The sequence below is a fragment of the Calidris pugnax genome, unplaced genomic scaffold (genome assembly GCF_001431845.1).
Source record: "Calidris pugnax isolate Ruff unplaced genomic scaffold, ASM143184v1 scaffold14, whole genome shotgun sequence".
Lineage (NCBI taxonomy): Eukaryota > Metazoa > Chordata > Aves > Charadriiformes > Scolopacidae > Calidris > Calidris pugnax.
In genome coordinates, this window is record NW_015090793.1 from 8,676,236 (window position 1) to 8,695,149 (window position 18,914).

At 43.6% G+C, this 18,914-nt stretch overlaps 1 protein-coding gene across 4 annotated transcripts in view; it reads right to left on the reverse strand.

Moving 5' to 3' along the window:
• Positions 1 to 8,668: 8,668 nt before the first annotated feature.
• Positions 8,669 to 18,914, reverse strand: part of FGFRL1 (fibroblast growth factor receptor-like 1) — a 173,545-nt gene continuing 163,299 nt past the window's right edge. For all 4 annotated transcript variants that reach the window (XM_014936086.1, XM_014936088.1, XM_014936087.1 and 1 more), the window contains 3 exons: positions 17,529 to 17,813; positions 13,301 to 13,654; positions 8,669 to 10,511 (listed from right to left, as the gene is read on the reverse strand). In XM_014936086.1, the coding sequence (XP_014791572.1) occupies positions 10,102 to 10,511; positions 13,301 to 13,654; positions 17,529 to 17,813 (1,049 nt within the window). In that variant the 3' untranslated portion in view covers positions 8,669 to 10,101. The remainder of the gene's footprint in view (positions 10,512 to 13,300; positions 13,655 to 17,528; positions 17,814 to 18,914) is intronic.

Genomic DNA, 18,914 nt, shown 5'->3' on the forward strand with positions numbered 1-18,914 from the left:
GCAGAGTCATGTTTGCACAGAGGCCCCTGCAGCACTCTCAAGGAACCAAAAACAAGTGCAAACAGAGTTGTGCTGACTTTATGGCCCCTTACAAATCTCTTCTGGCATATGGGAGTATTAGGTCTTAAGACACCAAAACGAGAGAAAAGTGTTTTATCACTTCTCTCTGATATCAGGTCATGCCTGTCCTTACACGCAGCCTCTATTGTGCACGCACATTTGGGAGAGGGTTTCAGATACACATCAAAGTGCGTCTCTTCTGATGTCAAGCAGGAGAGCTCTTTGCTCTTATTCAACCATGACAGAGGGCAGCTTGTGTTCCCCAGGCGGCGTGGGGCCAAGGCCAGCAAAGCGTGGCTGGAGCCATGCGATGAAAGCTGGGGCTTGTACCAGCAGGCAATCCCACCCTGCACGACTCCCCTCTCTGATTCCCTCATTTTGTTTCCTATGGACAGGGAGAGCTCAGGAGGGCACCATCCTCATGGGCTTACAAGGATGCTGCAGAGACACAGCAGCATAAGGAATGTTTTTTGTTTAACAATAACTGCAAAACAATTATTTGTTGAGGTCTCTACCAGATTTGGGCAAATTTAACAGAGATGGACACTTCACCAACTTGCTGCATGGTTTTCTAGTCTTCCAACGTTGTACTTCAGCGCCAAAGCCAGGTTCATCCTTTTGTTTCATGGTACCTGGATGACAAATTTAGCTTATCTCAATGGCTTCAGTGGAACAGTAAACACCACTGGGCATCTTTCTTTCCACTTGGACACTAAAACACCATCATTTCTCTTCCATATTTAAGGAAGCTTATGATACTTTGTCCCTAACTTTGTTACCTCACTTAAGAAGGACGAATTCAGTCCTTAAAACACATCCTTATTTCTCTCTGAAATCCAAGCAAGGCAAGAAAGTGCTTTGAATGAAAGATGCTCTCCAGTGATGCCTTCAAGAGAAATTCTCTGTTACAGTGGGAACAGAATGCTCCAGTTTGTCCCTGGTCCCAGGGGAGCACCCCAAGCAGCCCCTGGCTGCCTCCCGGGCTCCAACCCATGTGGACCAGCCAAAGCAGTAACTTGACTTTATCCTGGAAATTTCCTGTGACATGCTACCTGCCCCCTGTTTTTTTCATTCCTCCTTACCGTTCACAACTTCTCTTTTCATATTTACCTCCTATCTTAGGCAGCAGTAGTGAAAATATTAATATTTACAATTTTCTATATTAATAACATTAATATTGAAAGCAGTAAATAGCATTAATATTGAAATTCATCAAAATTTGCCTTAAACCTTTACCCACCTCCTCAGCAAGATTTCAGATCCCAGCTCCCACTGGTTTCAGCATCTGGGCCTCCATCCTTATATCTCTGATTAAATCATTTATCTTTAAAATCCTTTACCGTTTTCAATGCGATAATAAAGCAAAGGGAAACGTGGCCGTAAGCTTCATGAATATTTATTTTTTCAACAGTGAAGGAGCAAGTTTACCTAACAGCTTTGCTAACTGATTGTCTGCAGAACAAGGAAGTTATGGCCATGTTAACGCAAGTAGTAGTAGTTTATTGTTTTAGTAGACACTTCTTTTTCCTTCCTTTTGAATAAACACACCGCAGGGTCTGGGAAGACGTGTGCCAAGAGCATTACTGAGCGCAGCAACAGCCGAACAAAGCGCGGCAAAAGCACAATCCTAATCATAACAGAGCAAGCAAGTATTGTTACAAATGTTCCCTTTAGTATGGAAATGAGCCAGGGGTAATAAAAACACCATAAAAATGTCAAAATGACTGATCACCATGAAGCACTGGCCTTTTTATAACCAAAACTTGCAATGAACTTAAAAAAATTCCCATGTTAAGAGAAATGCCACTTTTACTTAACTTTATTGTTCGACTTATCCTCAGTTCACTGCACAGTTAAATGATTGCAGAAGAGAACAACTTCAGAAGTGCATCAGTAAAGACCTGATTGATATTAAATGGCATTCAAGCACGATGGTGGACTCTGGATGGAAACAAACTGTTAACCAGGGAACCAGGGCATTAACATTAACACTGCTACTGCCTTTTTATGAGAATGTGGGGCATATTTAGGTACTAATTGTTTGAACACCAGCAATAAAACATAATGCTTAATGACATACAAATGAAGAGCTGTGTAACTCATGTAATTCCATCAGAAAACGCTCAGGAACAGCAGCTTAATTACTCTGATCAAAGGAAAAAAAAAGCATTTTGAAGTCTAGTCTAAAGTGTTATTTATTGCTCCTCTCACTAAGGCAGAGATCAGCTCCAATAGAAATCACACATCAGACTGGATTTGGTTAGCAAAAATAGGAAAAAAAAAGAATATTCATTGCTTTGCTGATGTCCACATATATTGAGGGATATGTTAAATCCTAATTACAGCAGACTGGCAGAATGGAAAAGAGAAAAAAAAAGAAAAACTCTAGAAGTTAAAATAAGGACAAATAAAGGACACAGCTCCACATATTGATCTCAGAGACCTGAAGATGGTAAACAAAGGTGCCTGGGCTAAACACAAATTGTAAAATTGGCATCCTCATTCCTTCAGACTCCACACTACACATAGGCAATATGTATGTGCCACTTAATAGTGCAACGCCAGCATTTTAAGTGTTGTTATATCAGCCATTACTTCATATTTTCAACTACAATTATTCACATATTGAGTGGATTTTGTTTTAGGGTGGGTTTTTTCATTTTGTTTTTATTTTAGCATTTGTAGCAAACTTAAAAACTGGGAATCTGAGTGCAAGAAATGCATTGCTGGTAAGATAAGGTGAAAAGGAAGTCTGAAATACCAACAGCTTCCTAATTATTGGCATTTCCTGGCAGGTCCCCAATGCTGAACTGACCTAGCAGGTGACCTGGGTGCATCCCAGCACATTTGGATGACAGACACTGGCCCTGGCCAGCCCGATACCTCTGTGCCTCATTTCTTCCTCTGTGAAATTCTTGCTGAGACCTATGTGTAAAACCCAGTCCATAAAGCTGGGCGGCTTTGTGTCTGTGCCACTCACACTCTCCCTACATCAATCCACAAGAGGAGAAATGCACATGGATGCCCTGTTTTTGGGTCCAACACCTGTTGAGATCCCATACATGTAGGAAACTTTTAGGGGCACTTTGGACAAACTGTACAACCCAACATACAACCTCTCCTGTCCGATTGAGTGTGCTGGGGGGAGCTGTGTCCCCCCCAGGACGAGGGAAGGGCAGGATGCTGGCTGGCTCCCATGCATGGCAAAAAGGGATTGAAGATACTTACAGCAGTGTCATGGTTTAACACCTAGTGGGAGTTGAGACCATGCAGCTGCTTGCTCACTGCCCCCAGCTGGGATGCAGGAGAGAGTCAGAAGAGTAAAAGTGAGGAAAAACTCCTGATAAAGGAGATAAAGACAATGTAACAGGTAGAGCAAAAAACCGCACTCACAAGCAAAGCAAGCCAAGAAATTCATTCACTGCTTCCCATTAGCAGGGAGGTGTTCAGCCATCTCCAGGAAAGCAGGGCTCCATCACATGTAACAGTTACTTGGGAAGACAAACGCCATCGCTCTGAACATCCTCCCTTTCTTCTTCTTCCCCAGCTTTATATACCAAGTATGACATCACATGGCATGCAATAGCCCTTTGGTCAGTTGGGGTCAGCTGTCCTGGCTGTGTCCTCTCCCAGCTTCTTGTGCATCCCCAGCCTCCTCACTGGCAGGGCAGTGTGAGAAGCAGAAAAGGCTTTTATTGCTTTGGAGCAACTAAAACCACCAGTGAGCTATCACGCTATTCCCATCCCAAATCCAAAACGCAGCACTATACCTGCTGCTAGAAAAAAAGTTAACTCCATCCCAGCTGAAACCACCACAACCAGCAATGAGTTTAAGCAACCGAGCAGGCCATTAATTGCATATGTTTACATTCATATTCACATGCAAATCCTCATGATACTAACACAGCAAATCCAGTAAGATTTTGTAAAATGCTGATAACGTAGAGGATGTGTGTGTGTACACACAGGGCTACGCTGCTGTTCACACAAGGGGTTTCTTGCAGGCACAGTGTGTGTCTGTGCACAGCTCTAGTTTATCTAAATAACACCATTGCTGTGGCAATAAGCTGGAAAGTGCTGAGGTCTCATACTCACAGTCCGGAGACAGCAGAGCTGGGTGTGCAGCCTGAGTGAGGCTGCCATGTGCCAAATGTGGTGCACATGTGCAGCTACAGCACTCGTCAGGTGCAGGGGACCTGCACTTGCATCTCCTTTTCTCTGCAGCTCAACTACATTTCTTTAGAGCCAGAAGGGACCACTAGATGAGCCCCACCCTGGATCAGGTGTATCTCTTTAACCTAACAACATTCCCAGTATCTTGCATCCAACCGAATCACCCTGCCCACAAAGCACCCAGCCTTATTTTGAAGACTTTTGAGAGATGCAGTCTACCCCTTCCTGTGACAGCTCCTTCCAAAATGTGTGCATTTCCCATTTAAATGTGTCTGGCTTTGTATTCTGCCCATTAACTCCTGTCACATCTTTCTCTGCCAATAGGCCAGCCAGAACAAAGATGTAAAAACCTTGCAATGACACCATGTGTCTGACTGATTTCCCAATGGATGTTGCAAGGATTTTTTCCCACTGGCATCTGCAGGAGCTGGAACAGACACTGTATGTGGAATAATCATCGACTTTGGGTAATTTGGAGTGCTGGGAACATTCAACATTCCCCTTATAGGCAGAGGTGATGCCCAGACAGCAAAGGCATGATAAATTCCCCATTAACCTTTGACCACCTCCCAATTTTTGCTCATTGCTACATCTCCCCTGGGGCTCTATTCCAATATTTCAAACCTCTGAAGAGTTTCAGACAGCCACAGAAATGGAGCCAACAGAGAAATATTTCCTCTTTCCCACCCCAAGTGTGCAATTTCTGCACTGGGCTCTTTGGGTCCAAGGTCCAGGTCAGGTCAAGATGAAGTTTGGGTGAGGGCCAGATTTCTGAACTTTAAGTGTCACAGCTTGGGTGTTTGCTGCCTGTGGAGCGAATAGTGAGACACTCACACGTTCACCTCAAAGGGCTGGAGGTGCTGGGCTTGACCTTGAAATCCCTGCTCCACTCCAGGCGTTGGAGTTCAGTCATCAACTCCAGGGACCCCAAAATTTCATCTTGCTAATTGCAGTTTGGCTCCTGGTGCAACTATGGTATTTGGCTCTAGAAGTGAAGAGAGCAAAAATAGTCCCTATTCACTAAAAACCAGAAACCTTTTCCAAAACATTCAAAAAATAATGCCTCTGCTGGATTCACAACACCTACACAGAATATCAGACCAAGTTGTGGTGCAAAGGTAGTTTTGGAATATTGTCTGCTTTGCCTTGCCAGCATGTGTTCCTGATGTATGCACACCCTCACACACACACACACACACATACGTAACCTTTCCTTCACAATACAGTAAGTTTACAGAAATCTATCATCCATTAACACCATTCCAGGCTTTTATTCCTCTCTTTTCTTCTGTAACTTTTATTACACAGCCAACTGACATACACACGCTGTGCCATGCTGCCTCATTTCGATGTATTCAATTATTGCATTTGCCACTGAATGAAAATCACGTGATGCTTTTTATTTTAAATGTCTGATAAAGGTTTTCAGTTTGAAAGGGGCCGACCATAAAAAGTTAAAAATGCCACACACAAACTGGCATGTAAGGCCCTGTTAGATCTGTAATGCAAATGAAATAAACAAAGATGGTGAGTTTTAAACCTAAAATTCCTCTGATCTTTGAAGCCCCATGGCTTTAAAAGTATGACTGCCTTCTGTATCACAGCCTGGCATGTACATCTATATGCCTATGTGTATATGCATACTTATACCTTACATAAAAAACAACTGTGTTCAAATAGGGTCAGTAGCCAATTGCAAAACTACCATTTTCTTCTTTAAACACCCTCAGTTTGTGAATGAAGATGAGTCCAAATCTTTTCCCACTGAAGAAAACCAAATTCAAACACAAGCAGGACCTGGTTGAATTTATTCAGACTAAGACTTTGCAATACATGCAAGGCACAATCAAGCCCTAAAGATAAACGGCATGCAGTAGGGCATTGGGCAGAGCGACTCTTAAGAGCACTTATAGGTATCCTGTGGAGGCAAAATAACTCCTCAGAAAGGCAAAACCCACCCAGGCACAGCAAGACAGTGCAAGCCCAGACAATATATACAGCCCACTTAAGCAGGGCATAAGGTGATATTTTCCTAGGGGAGAATTTTGCACCAGTTTGGGGGCTCAAGAGGGAGTTGATACCTAAGGCAGAATAAGCATCCCGAGCTTTCTGCAAATCAAGACCTTTATAGCATCTCATATGGCACATCCAAAACCAGAGCTGTCTTTTCAGTGCCAGTGAGAGCTGCAGCTGCGCTTGGCCGCTCCATCATCCAAGCTGGGTGGTTTACTGCAGTGCTTGCCTTTGGAAACCTCTCCATTAGCATCACTAGAGATTTGTTTCTAAAGGCAGGAGCTTTAAAGGGCAGGAAGAAGCTACTCCTGCATATCTAGCAATATGTAAAATTTTTGACTGCATGATGCAACATTACGGAGCTGGACCACCAAGGGCAGAAGGCACCAGTGGAGAGCATTACGGTCAGCGTGGAAGATTGTGCTGCATGGGAAATGCTTCTTTTAACCCACTGACCCTCTCTCTGAGGGTCAGCAATATAGCTGCCATTTGAAAAAGTGCCATAGGACACTCCCTTAGGGCTTGCTTAGGGCTGAGCCATCCCAAACCAGTGTTTACTCCCACCTTTGAAACTGATTTCAGTGCTGCCATCACAGTGTGTGTTGGAAGTGTCCTCTTGCTGTAGCACTGGCATGGGGAGCAGAGAAGGGCGGTGAGCTTACAGGCCCATCCTGCCCTCTGCCATGCCCCTGGAGCTGCTGAGATGTGTGGTAGCTCGGGACATACCATGGTGCAGTAAGTAGCTTCCCACAGGTATGAGATGTGAGATGTAGCCCTTAGTATCTCTCTCAGGAAAACATCTACTTACTGCCTTCTTAAAATAAGGTGATGGACTTAGTGTATAAAGGCATTTCAGGCTTGGCTTTTTTTTTAAAAATGAAATGACTCAATAAACTACAGCAATTAAGAAATCCTGCCTAAATCATGTCTTGTAACCAAACAGAGACCTCGGTGCTCATATCTAAATCTCCCTGAAGCCAAGGGGATGTATACAAAGACACCCATGATCTGAATTTAGCTTTTATGGACATTATAAATTTGTGTTAACAAAGTGTAATTGAACCCTCCTGCTGAAAAAAAAAATAATATTAACAATGAGTTTCTTTATTATAACCTCTACAGGAAGACTATCATGAGGGATGTTCTTCCTGCAGAGGTTGTAACATGGATTTCCTACTACAGCCTACAGGAAAGCAGCAGTGTGCTATGCAGTGCTGTATGGCAACAGTGCCAGCTGGTAAACTCCACGTGAGTAGAAAGATCTCCTTTCTTCTTCTTCCACCTCCCCTTCCCCAGAGTTACAGGATGGCCCCAGGCAGCCCAGCACAGTGGGCAGAGATGGAGCCACTGATTCAGGCAGCTAAGGCAAAAAAGGGATATTTGGAGCAGCACTTATTGGTGAAGGAAAGCAGGAGCTTACGTGCTTTGCTGAATCGGGGCCCCATCTCACAGCACTACGGCTGAGCAAACAGGGAACTGTTTGGTTTGCTGGTGACTCAAACAAACCCGCAGAAAAATCACTGCAGGTCAACCCAAGGCAAATACCTTCAGAAACGTTCCGAGAAAGGCCAAGCCTAAAGCACTGTTTTGTTTCAGGTTAAATGAAGTGTTTCACTTTCAAATGGAGCAGCTGGTTTCCTGAAGATCTCTTTTGCAGAACAAGCTTGAGAAGGAAGTAATTTCAAAGTTAAAAATTGGCATGTTTCAAATTTTCAGGGTTTTTTTCAGCAGCAAACTTTTAAGTGAAACTCAACTGAACAGCAAAAGTTGCACCATTGCTGAACCTGCCATCTCTAAAGAAAATTTTGGCTGCTAAAGGCTTGGGTGCCTCTCCTTGGCCTGCAGCAGAATGAAGGTGTGAGCCCTCCGGGAGGGGAGCAGCTCCCGGCGCGCTCTTCTTACTGCATCCAACTCACCCTCCACCGGCTCCTTCAGCAGCTGCATTTACAAATGAAGTGTTTTACCTACATTTCATACTTTCCCCTCCCAAGCACCCTGAGGCTGAAGTTCATTTTACAGGCTTACAAATTGTTATGTTTGGATTTACAAAATTTTCTTTTAAAGAAAACCCACTGCAGGTTTTTGCTTAAAAAACAAATGCAACCACCTACCCCCCGCCCCCCCCCCCCAAAAAAAAAAAAGAACATGCATAGTGAGACAAATTTCCCTGTGAGCAGAGATCTTTGCTACTGAAGATGACAAGGTGTCTATGAGAAGTGATCTGGCCACTGCAGACCCTCACAGTCAAAGTACAAACAGTGGAAAAGGCCGGTTTCTGATGGAAAGGATGGAATCAGTGGTACCTGAGATGATGTTAGAAAATTACACGTGGCTAGTGTGAAAAGGCATAGAGATAGATGACGTCCAGGTTAGAAGTACAGTGGGTCACATGTTACATTGAGCATATTCTGAGCATGGCATCTATAGAACCCAAAAAAAAAATCTTTTATTTTCTTTGATCAAAAATACGTATAGAAATGCCTGTTTTAAGGAAAATATTATACACTTTTTTTCTTGTTTAACAAAATAAATTAAATATACATGACTTCTGTTTAAACTCTATATAGAATTACAAAGGTTTTATATTTGCAATTGGACTAATTTCCAGTCCATATAGGTATTTAATATGGTCCTTATTCATTTTGTCTTCTTACTGTTGTTTGAACTGCAATGAAGTTGTATAATTTCCAAAATGTTATCTGAGGGGAGGGGAAAACCACACACAGCCTAGGTGAATATTTCTCAAATGCATTTTTCCTACAAGATTATTATTTCATTCTCTTTGTTTCTTACTCTTTTTTCTAATGTTTTCATATATTTTGCATTGATGTAGAAAATCCAGTAGCTTGTCACTGTGAGCCATCAGAGGACAGCATGATTTGCTTTCTTCACCATCAGCAGTTCAATTATTATTATTATTAATTATTATTTCTTAAATATAAATATAAAGGTGTTCTGTACAATGTTCCTCTTTCCTTTTTTCCTTTTTCCTGGCAGTGGCACTGAGTCCTAGGACCGGGGAGTGGACCAGTTGTGGTTTGATCTGCAGAACCCACCACAGGAAAAACGATGCCTTCAACTTGTAGAAATTGAACACACCAGCTCAGTTAGCATTTCAGACCAAATGACCATGATTGAGAAGCATTCAGCATTTCACATCATGAACAGAAATTCATTTTTCCAGACCCTCTTGTGTTACTTTTTCTCCTTGGAAGAGGTGAGTTGGTTACGTCTCCTGGTGCTTTGGCACTAAACCTCAGGTACTTCAGAGCTCGAGTCACTGAGAGGGAACAAGCTTTCCTGCATGCTCTCAAGTGGGACAGGCTTGGGTCTTCCCACCAAAACAAGTGATGTGCAACAGGCACAGGAACAGCAGTGCCCATCCAGGAAAAGCACCGCGGTTGCCTCTTGCTCTTCTTGCTCCTTTCAGCAACACGAGGAAGGAGGTGGTTCGTGTCCCTGTGTCCTGTCTCACTTGTTGCCACCTTGATTAAAAAATCCGGGAAGGCTCTGCTGCTGGGGATGGCTGTCTCTCTGCTGAGATTTGGAGTTCCTTCATTTTTCCTCAGCTACATCCTGATTGCAATAATTAAAAAAAAAAATCTCTTTTCTCTCTCTGTCTTTCTCTATTATATATATATTTATATAGATAGATATAGATATATACACATATATATATACACACATACACACACGCATATACAATTATATATATATGTATATATATATTTAAAATTATATATAATCTTTTCTGTCTGCTTTGCCTATTGCTGGCAGTGTGAGCTGACTTGGAGCAGTCTCTTCTGAGGTACCACGAGGAAAAGCCCAAACGAGCCACTGTACACGGCCGCCCTCTTAGCACTGGTACTGAATGTGCTGGTGCTGATGGACTTTGCCTTCCACGTGCGAGTGGGTGTGGGTGTGGATGTCCGTGTAAATCTTTGGGTACATTTTGGATGCCATGGCCGGGGCAAGCGCAGGCCCTTGCGACAGTAAATGTTGCTGCTGAGCGACATATTCCTCATAGTTTATGGAGGAGATGCAGTCTTTGTCGGGGACCTGGGAGACGCAGATCCTGTCCCGAGGCTGCGGCCGATGCACGGGGGCAGCAGCTGGTGGGGAGCAGGGTTTCTTCTTGGTCTGGCAAAGCCACAGGAGGATCGTCCCGAAGATGAAGACTGCTCCAGCAGGGATGCCGATGATCACGGGCCAGGGCAGGCTGCTGGTCGAGGAAGGGGGCACAGGTGCACTCGGAGGCTTGGGATCTGGACATCACGGCAGGAGAGAGACAGAAAGAGTTAATTAAATGCAGGCAAAGTGAATTCAAAACAGATGTCACACTTGGGCTGGCTTTTGTACAGCCTGTCTGGCAACCCTGCCAGACCAAGTAACAAGGGAGAAATCAAGCCAGCACACAGTGTTTGGTAACTGCTTTGCTTTTCAGTGCTCCTGGAAGCACAAGCAACTCATTTTCTTTGGTTTAGGGGTCGGGAGGAGAGTCTTTGGGGGATTTTTTAACTTTCTTATCCAAGCTTTAATGGATGCGCTAGAGCCAACCCGAAAGAGTTTCCTAACATTCTCACTCTGCGATGGAGTGGGCTTTGCTGCCCAGGCTGGAGGATACATGGGACATGTCAGCAATACCTCCATGTCAGCAGCCCAGGAGGCATGTTCGGGTTGCGCAGAGCAACGGCACGTTGCCCACTTCCCTCTGCCAGGTGTAGCTGTATCTACGTGGACTTCAGACACTCTTTAGTATCACTCTCTAGAGATACTGGAATTGTTCAGCAACGCTCCGCCATGGCAGGCAGTATGAATGTGGTGTTTTGGGGGGTGTTGTTTTGAGTTTCTTGTGTGGCTGGGAGGAAGGCTGAAGGATGTGTGTGAGCTGGAGTCTCCTCTTTCATGCCCAAGCCATGGAGAACTCAAAGTTCACATGGCATTGAAGTGTGTGTCCAACTGCCTATGCCAAAAGGGCTCTACCTTCACCAGTCTATTTGGAGCTGCTCTTGGCTTTTCAAGGGCAGGAAATTCAGCTACCAAAGGAGGTAAGATGCTTCACACAGTACCTTTCACACCTACTTTCCCCTTTCCCTTTCTGCTCTTGGCAGTCTTTACACTGCCAGGTAGCCACTCCGATTTTGCAGCCTGATCTCTTGATTTATTCACCCAAGAGGAGGCCTGGGGTAGGATCATAGCTATCAAAATCCCCACCTAGATAGCTACCAGCTGGGATTTCCAAAGCCTTAAAAATACCTACTCACAGAATTCAGCTTGTAGGGAGACACTCAAGAAATTTTGAAAACCACAGGTTATCCAATCACCCAATATGTTATATTCTAACATATATGACTTAACTTTCAAGGCAAATTTCTGTAAGACACTAATGTCTTTTTCTGTCCTTGACGAATAATCCTAGGGCTAGTTTGAAATATTAAATATATACCATGTGGTCCCTTTGAAGTCAGAAGCACCTAAACTGCTGACCTCAATAGACAAAACTTCAATTCACCAACACTGAAAATTACAGAATAATTTGGGTTAGAAGGGGAGTTTGGAGGTCATCATCTGGTCCACCCCCCTGCTCAAAGCAAGATGGGATCAGAGAACTGACCCATCAGCTGACCACAAAAACAACAGTCTTCATGTTGGTTGGCAAAAATCCTCTACTGGGATGAAATGAAAGTGTTTTGATATTCATCCATGTTGTTCTTTGGAGTTGTCTATGTCAAATCTGGTAGCTTTACAAGCAAAACAGTGTTTTTCTAACTCATGGCCTTGCAACAACATCGCTGCCTCTGAGGGCAAGCTGGGTTCTTCTCTGTCATTGCCACTAACAACAGGCCTGCAGGCTCTTGTCCTGGTATGAGACCTCATTATAGTCCCATTTAAATCAATGGAAAGTTTCCTGTTGATTTCATTGGGAGCTGGATCAGACTCTCGTAGTTCAGAAAGTCCCAGAGGCTTTGAGTTATATCCCACCCACACAGCCTTTCCTTGGGATTGACAGGCTTTCTAGTTGGGAGTTCAGTCCTATATCTAAATGATGCAGAAGAAGATGTCAAGAGCATTCTCTTACTTGGCAACATGCTGTCAGTATCTAAATTCAAGCTAGTGACTCTCAGTGGCTGCTGAGACACAGAGCTTTGGCAATCAGTGAGCAGAAGCAGCCATGCTGCCTTAGTTAAAGGAGTCATGAGCATTTTCCCACAATCTACACAGAAAACCAGTCCTAACAGCCTGGGAGAATTAATGATCTCTGTTTCTTACTGATGTCTTGACTGGAGACACCCCATTAGACCTGACAGCTAAAATGTTCTGATATTGGCTCCAGCTCCTGAACTCTCTTATCTGTGTTGGCCTTGTGTTGGTGAAAGGAAGAAAAAAACAGTAAGATTGATTTTTGTCATAAGATTGGTGGATCTGAAGCTATATTCATGCAGCAAGATAAGGCAGAAAGAAATGCCCTTTTCAATAAAAAATATTTATCAGGGCAGAACTGCACAGTCAGGAGACAAAGGAGTAAATGACACAGCAAGGATGTCGTGTCTCACAGACACTCAATACAGCCTCAGTTGGATGCGGCCACCAGCTCTGAGGCCCGGAGAGAGAAGGAAGCAGCTGTGAGTTTGGAACAAGGGTCGTCAGGGGATCACTGGGTAAGAATTTAACTAATCAATCATTCTCTCTTTCAGACTCATTCTTTTCCTTTCCTTGTGACCAGGACAGGTTTTATTCTTCTGTCATTTTATGGGCCTGTATCATTGTTTCCTTTTACCAGTAAAAGCAATATAAATAAGAGAAGAGAAAGGAGAAATGTGAGGGAATGGCGTTCCAAACTGTGCTGCTGTTCTGTTCCTGTCTCACGTGCTGCACCCTGTCACTGAAGTGATGTAAGGCATGCAACTGTAGTATCCTTTCCCAGCTCCTCTTCCATACAGGAGCAGATTATTTACTTTATTTCATTTCACCTTGCTGGAATCATTGTTCCCCATACAAGAAAAGGAAACACCATCAAGATGGTTCAGATGGGGTAAAAAAAGGCATAACTCACCTGGCAGGACCGTGAGAAAAGCACTGCGAAAGCTGTAGCCCATGGTGTTTGCCCCTAGGCAAATGTACATCCCTGCATCCTCTTCCTTGGCTCGAGTAATCATCAGTTTGTTCAGGTAGGAACCATCGGGACGGGACCAGACCTCCCCCGTGGGCAGCACAACAAACTTCTGTCCCCCAACGTCGATGGTTGAGTTGTACTTGCTCTCTGTGCCGTACTCCACCCTTTTCAGCCACTGGATGACGGGTTTGACATCACTGCGGACTTTGCACTGGAAAGATGTGGTCCCACCATAGTCTACCGTTGTGTTTACGGGGTGCGTCCCAGTCAGGATGGGCTTGGACCTCGTCCTCTCTGCACAAAAACACAGGGAGCTCCATGGAAAAAGGTGTTTGCCAATTTCATTAACTTGTGATAGCAGATACATAGGAAAAAAGTGTACAGTAGATGAAAAATAACTGTCTAGTCCAACTCCCTGCCCCAAAGCAGGCTGAGATTTCTGCAAATCTCTGCTAATAAATTTGCCCGGCCTCTGCCTCTAATGTTAGACGCTCTCCAGGCAACTCCTCCATTGTCTGAGGCTTAGCAAATCGTTTTCTCATGCTCAACCTGAATCTCATTGTTTCTAACAAGGAAGTTACTCTGTCTGCATCAGCCCTGGAGAAAAGTTTGCTGTCCCTCTTAGCCCTTATATTTTGGAAGATTTTCTTCTTCCCTCTCCCCTAACTGCTGAGAAAACAATCCTAAGCATCTCCTATAGAAGGTTTTTCTCTGTTTTCTGTGTTTCTGCTCTCTCAGGTCTCTCATGAAGCATTTATATTTGGGTGGTAGTTTGTGACACCACACAACTCAGGCCTGGCCTTTCTGCTCCTTGGCCAGTAATGTAAGTCCAGTCTGGACTGCTGAACTTCCTCATTCCCTTTCTGTATGCTGCAGCTACAGCAGGGGGCCATCGTTCCTTCTGCTCCCACTTATCCCCATATCCCAGGGACCATATCCCAGAGTAATGGAATCTTAATGATGTACTTACAGGGACAGAGGCTGCAGTGATCTTTTTTGAGTCTTGACCAAAGGAAGATAAATGGCCTGATAGTAGCCCAAAAGGCCAAAAACAATTTCAGGATTAAATTTGGGCAATAGTACAGGTCTGAACACAAATGAAGTGGATTATTTCACTGTAAATGTTCATTTGATATTGACCCTGATGATGTCTTATCAATGTTTATCAATATCTGAAGGGAACGTGTAAAGAAGATGAATTCAGGCTTTTTTCAGTGGTGCCCAGTGACAGGACCAGAGGCAACGGGCACAAACTAAACCACAGGAGGAGCCTTCTAAACACCAGGAAGCACTTTTCTGTTGTGAGGATGACTGAGTACTGGCACAAGTTGCCCAGAGAGATTGTAGCATCTCTGTCCTTGGTGAATCCTGGGCAACTGGATCTAGACACTGCTAGAACGGGGGGAGTTAGACCGCATGACCTCCAGAGGTCCCTTCCCACCTCAGCCATTCTGTGATGCTGTGTCTCGTACCACCATGTCTAGTAGGGTGCAATTTACAGGTGAATATGACAGAACCTCATGTATTCTTAGACACTACCTCAGTTTTTTACCAAATTATTTGCAAGTCCATATCTATGCAGAGTCCACACCAGAACCACTATGGCTACTCCCAGCTTGGGGACAGTGAGGGGAGGGGTAAGATATGTTCCTTCTCCTTTTGGTCTTCCCAGATGTTCCTATAGAACAGACAAAATTGGATGGGAAAAGGCCTCTTCTTTCATGGACTAATGGCAAGCTGTGGATATTGTCTCAATTTTTGTCTGGGAATCCTTCAGAAGACATCTATCATCTCTGTTGCTGAGCCTGGTAGCTGCTGGAAGCCATCCCATGCCATGTCATCCACTGCTGGGGGGAGCTGAGACCACAGGCACTACTAGTGACGAAGATCTTCATTTCATCCTCATCTTCCTGCTTTTATTATTTCTTTCTTCAGTCTAATCGTCCACACACTCTCTATGGAATAAATTTTTGTGGAGGAAGAGCTCAGAAGGCTTTTTCTTTTCTAGCCAATAACAAAAATTTTCCTTTCCCACAAAATTTTTTGCCTCAAATCTCAGCTGATGAAGGAAACATGATGGTAGGAAAGGAAACCAAATGCAAGAGGTTCACAAGACCATCTTTTCCAGCGTGATCATAAGCCTTACGTTGTGTTAACACCACATAAAGTCAAAGGAAAAATATATCCCTTATTCTGAGGAATGTTAGGGTTTTTTTTTTTTAATGCTAGCATCGGAGAAATCAGTCAAAATTTCCAGAAAAGGAGGTACTGCAAACCTCTGTCCTAGGCGCACAGATAAATTATGGTATCACAGTGGGTGGTAACTGCTGGCAATCATCAACTGCATTTGATGGCAAACACTGTAGAATTGAGCATGTAAAAAACCAGCTCCCACCAGCACTGGCTTTGGGGTGAGAGGAAGGAACAATGGACCCTCTTTCAAAAACTCAGGATACTTTCAATAATGAGGGCTCTAAAGATGTGCCTGGGAAACAAAAATACCACAGTGGTCTCTATAGGCTTTGCCTTGGGACTACGAGCGGGAATCACAGCTGGGGCGAGTAAGACTCAGATAAGCAGGACTTAGGAGTGGAGGCTCAGGGGAAAGAAAAAAAAAGGAGGAAATTGAATAAAACCTGAAATGCTCCACAGAATTATGTTAAAAATAGAAAGATGTCTGAAAACTGCTTAATGCCCTTATCTCCTTGACTCTGGTTCCAGCTTTGGTTACTGTTTTCACTCCTAGCCAGCAAAAGCTAATGAAAACAAAGGTTACATACATCTTTAAGTTGATAAAAACCAAGATAAACAGGGACACAGAAAGGGGTTTGTTCCTGGTGCTGTCTGGTTTTGATGAAGTGAAAATGCCACAGCTGCCATTAGGACGGGGCTTGATTCATTTCCCTGTCTCTGCTCCTGGTTTTAGTGTAAACACATGTTTTTACTGTCTCCACACAGCTGCATCTTTATCAATCCCAGATGTCCAGCAGGTTTGTGCCTTCGGAGCCCAACAGAGCTCCCCACATGTGCTTTTAATTCCTGTGATTCTAGAGAAAGGACTTATCAGAGAACAGATCTTTACCTTTAAGAACAATCTTTCACACTGGGATAAACTTTCTCATGCTAAAATGTATGCACAGACAAACAACATGCTTTCCATGTGGCTGGAAATAGCCCTCCATGCCCCCACTCCTCATTAATGAAAGCTATTCAGTCTTCCCTCCACTCAGATCATCTTCTCCACTTTCGTGAGTTGGCTGCTCTGTAGTCATTTCCATGACAACTTATGATGATGTCACAGACAAAGCACAATGATTTAAGATAAGAGCTCTTCTCTGGTAGACTTGGGCAGGATTTGAGTATAATTATCTTCAGTAATAATAGGAGAAATGGGAAATTAGAGACCAAGAATCAGAATCGCTAGAAAGTAAGAAGAGCAATTTACCCCACCAAAATGCAGGGTAATCCCCCGCAGCTCATCTTCTAAGGGCTGAATCTTTAAAGCTATGTAGGCATCTAAAGATACAGACAGGACCACAGTGGGATTCTATTATTTTTTTTAGTATCTCAGTTGTACCCACCTGAACCTTCAGATGTCCAAATGTTTTTTAAAATCTGGTTCTAAAGCTTTGTCTGGCTAATCACTCTAGTCATAAGGATTCTGCTAATTCCTTCGGAAGATTTCTCTACTGAAGTTGGCCTTCTATTATAACTATCTAGTTTAAATTTTCAATTGATTGGTTTGACCCTATTACCACTCTGATAGAGTGACCTGGGCCATCCTAAATATTTTCACCCCTCCTCCATGGTACATGAAAGGGCTTTCTCAGTTAGTTCTCAGTCTGTCTTTGAATTGAGTCTGTTGGTAGGATAGGATTGAACTGGGCAGTGGTGAACTTTCACCATGCAGGTGCCCTTAGAGATGGCTGTTTCCCAAGTATCTCTCCTCATTTCAGCTACTAAATCGTATTATTGCTACTCTGTATTACCCAGGTGTAAGGTTTATTCTAGAGTTTCAATGTTTTCTCTGTCTCTGATGTTTTTAACACTTCCCCATTTCTGTGTCCAGCTACCAGCACTGCACACCTGCCATCACACTCCCTTTCCTCAGTCATCCTGCTTCTCAAAGTGCCCTCCCTGCCTTTCCACCCCAGGATGTTGAACTTACGGATTACTTCAACTTTGTATGTTGCATTGATTTCTCCAACTTTGTTAAACACTCGGCAGGTGTATTTCCCACTATCCTCTGGCTTCAGGTTCTTCAGGTTCAGCGTCCACTTCTTCTTCTTGTTCTCCCCAATCTCTTGGGGGGTGAGGGGTTTATTGTCCTTCAGCCATGTGATGTCAGGCCGTGGGTTCCCACTGGCTACACACTTCAGGCGGATGGAGCTGCCGACAGGACGGGCAATCACTCTCCGTCTCATCTTGGCAGGCTGTGTGAACCTGGGTCGGGCTGCAAAAGGCATGAAAAATTGACTGTGGTGAGCAAAGAGCACACAAAGGAAGATACTACTCTCAAATGTTATGGCCAAGTTTGTTTGAGAGGCACCCAGCAGCCCCATACATACCAGTGTATCACTCTCATATCAGCTCAAAGTTATTTCCTTAGAAAGGAGCAACTATCCAGCCTGATGCATTTGAATGTCTAGTGGACTGCTATGGCCACCACATTAGCCTGAAATTTCTCAGTGTCAATAAGGCATCTGCATCAGACCATCTCACAAAATAATACCAAAATTACACTACTGTAGATGAAGGCAAAGTGCAGCCCCATAATCATATTATAATTGTTACCACATTCCACGCCACAAGTGCAAACCCTTAGCCAAGACCTAAGGAAAAACCTCAGATTCCTGTCAGGCTGACCATTTTCTCAATCTTTTGCTTGTCATCTGAAGCTTCATGTTATGAAGACATTTTGACCCTTAGTTCTCACTGCTTTTAATGGGACTTAAGAAGAGTCAACATCTTTTCAACGTGTAGCAAAGTTTTAGAAGTGTGTCAGACTTTTGCACATTGATCTGAACTGAACTGTATGCAACTCATTCAACATTAATTTACGAAGCATTAACGTTGAAAGGCCAAAGAAGTAAACAAACAAGTGGAAAGACCCAATGAAAAATCTTGAGTTTGTTACTAGAAGATACCCCATGCCAGTCCATCACACAAATGGAGAAGCGGAAGCAATTGCTGCTGGTGGAGAGAATCATGGGTAAAGATAGTCACCTTGTCTTAGCAAGGAAATCACCAGTATTTCTAATGGCAGTGACAAGAACACTAGAGAAATGCAAGGTCCCCACCTGGCAAAATCTGAAACTTATACCTTCAGCTGCACCTAACTTTAATTCAGATTATCTTAGAATTCCAGAGGGAAAAGAAGTGGCACCTTTACACCCTAGAAGCTTTACTGACATTGCAGAGAGTCTTCCTGTAAAGTTGTGAGTTGGTCAGACTAATTACTAGAAAGAAAAAGATCTTTGCAAAAATATTTAAAACAGTTGAAACAATAGAACATGATCTGTTGCAAGACAAAAGCTTGTCTAATAGTATCCTG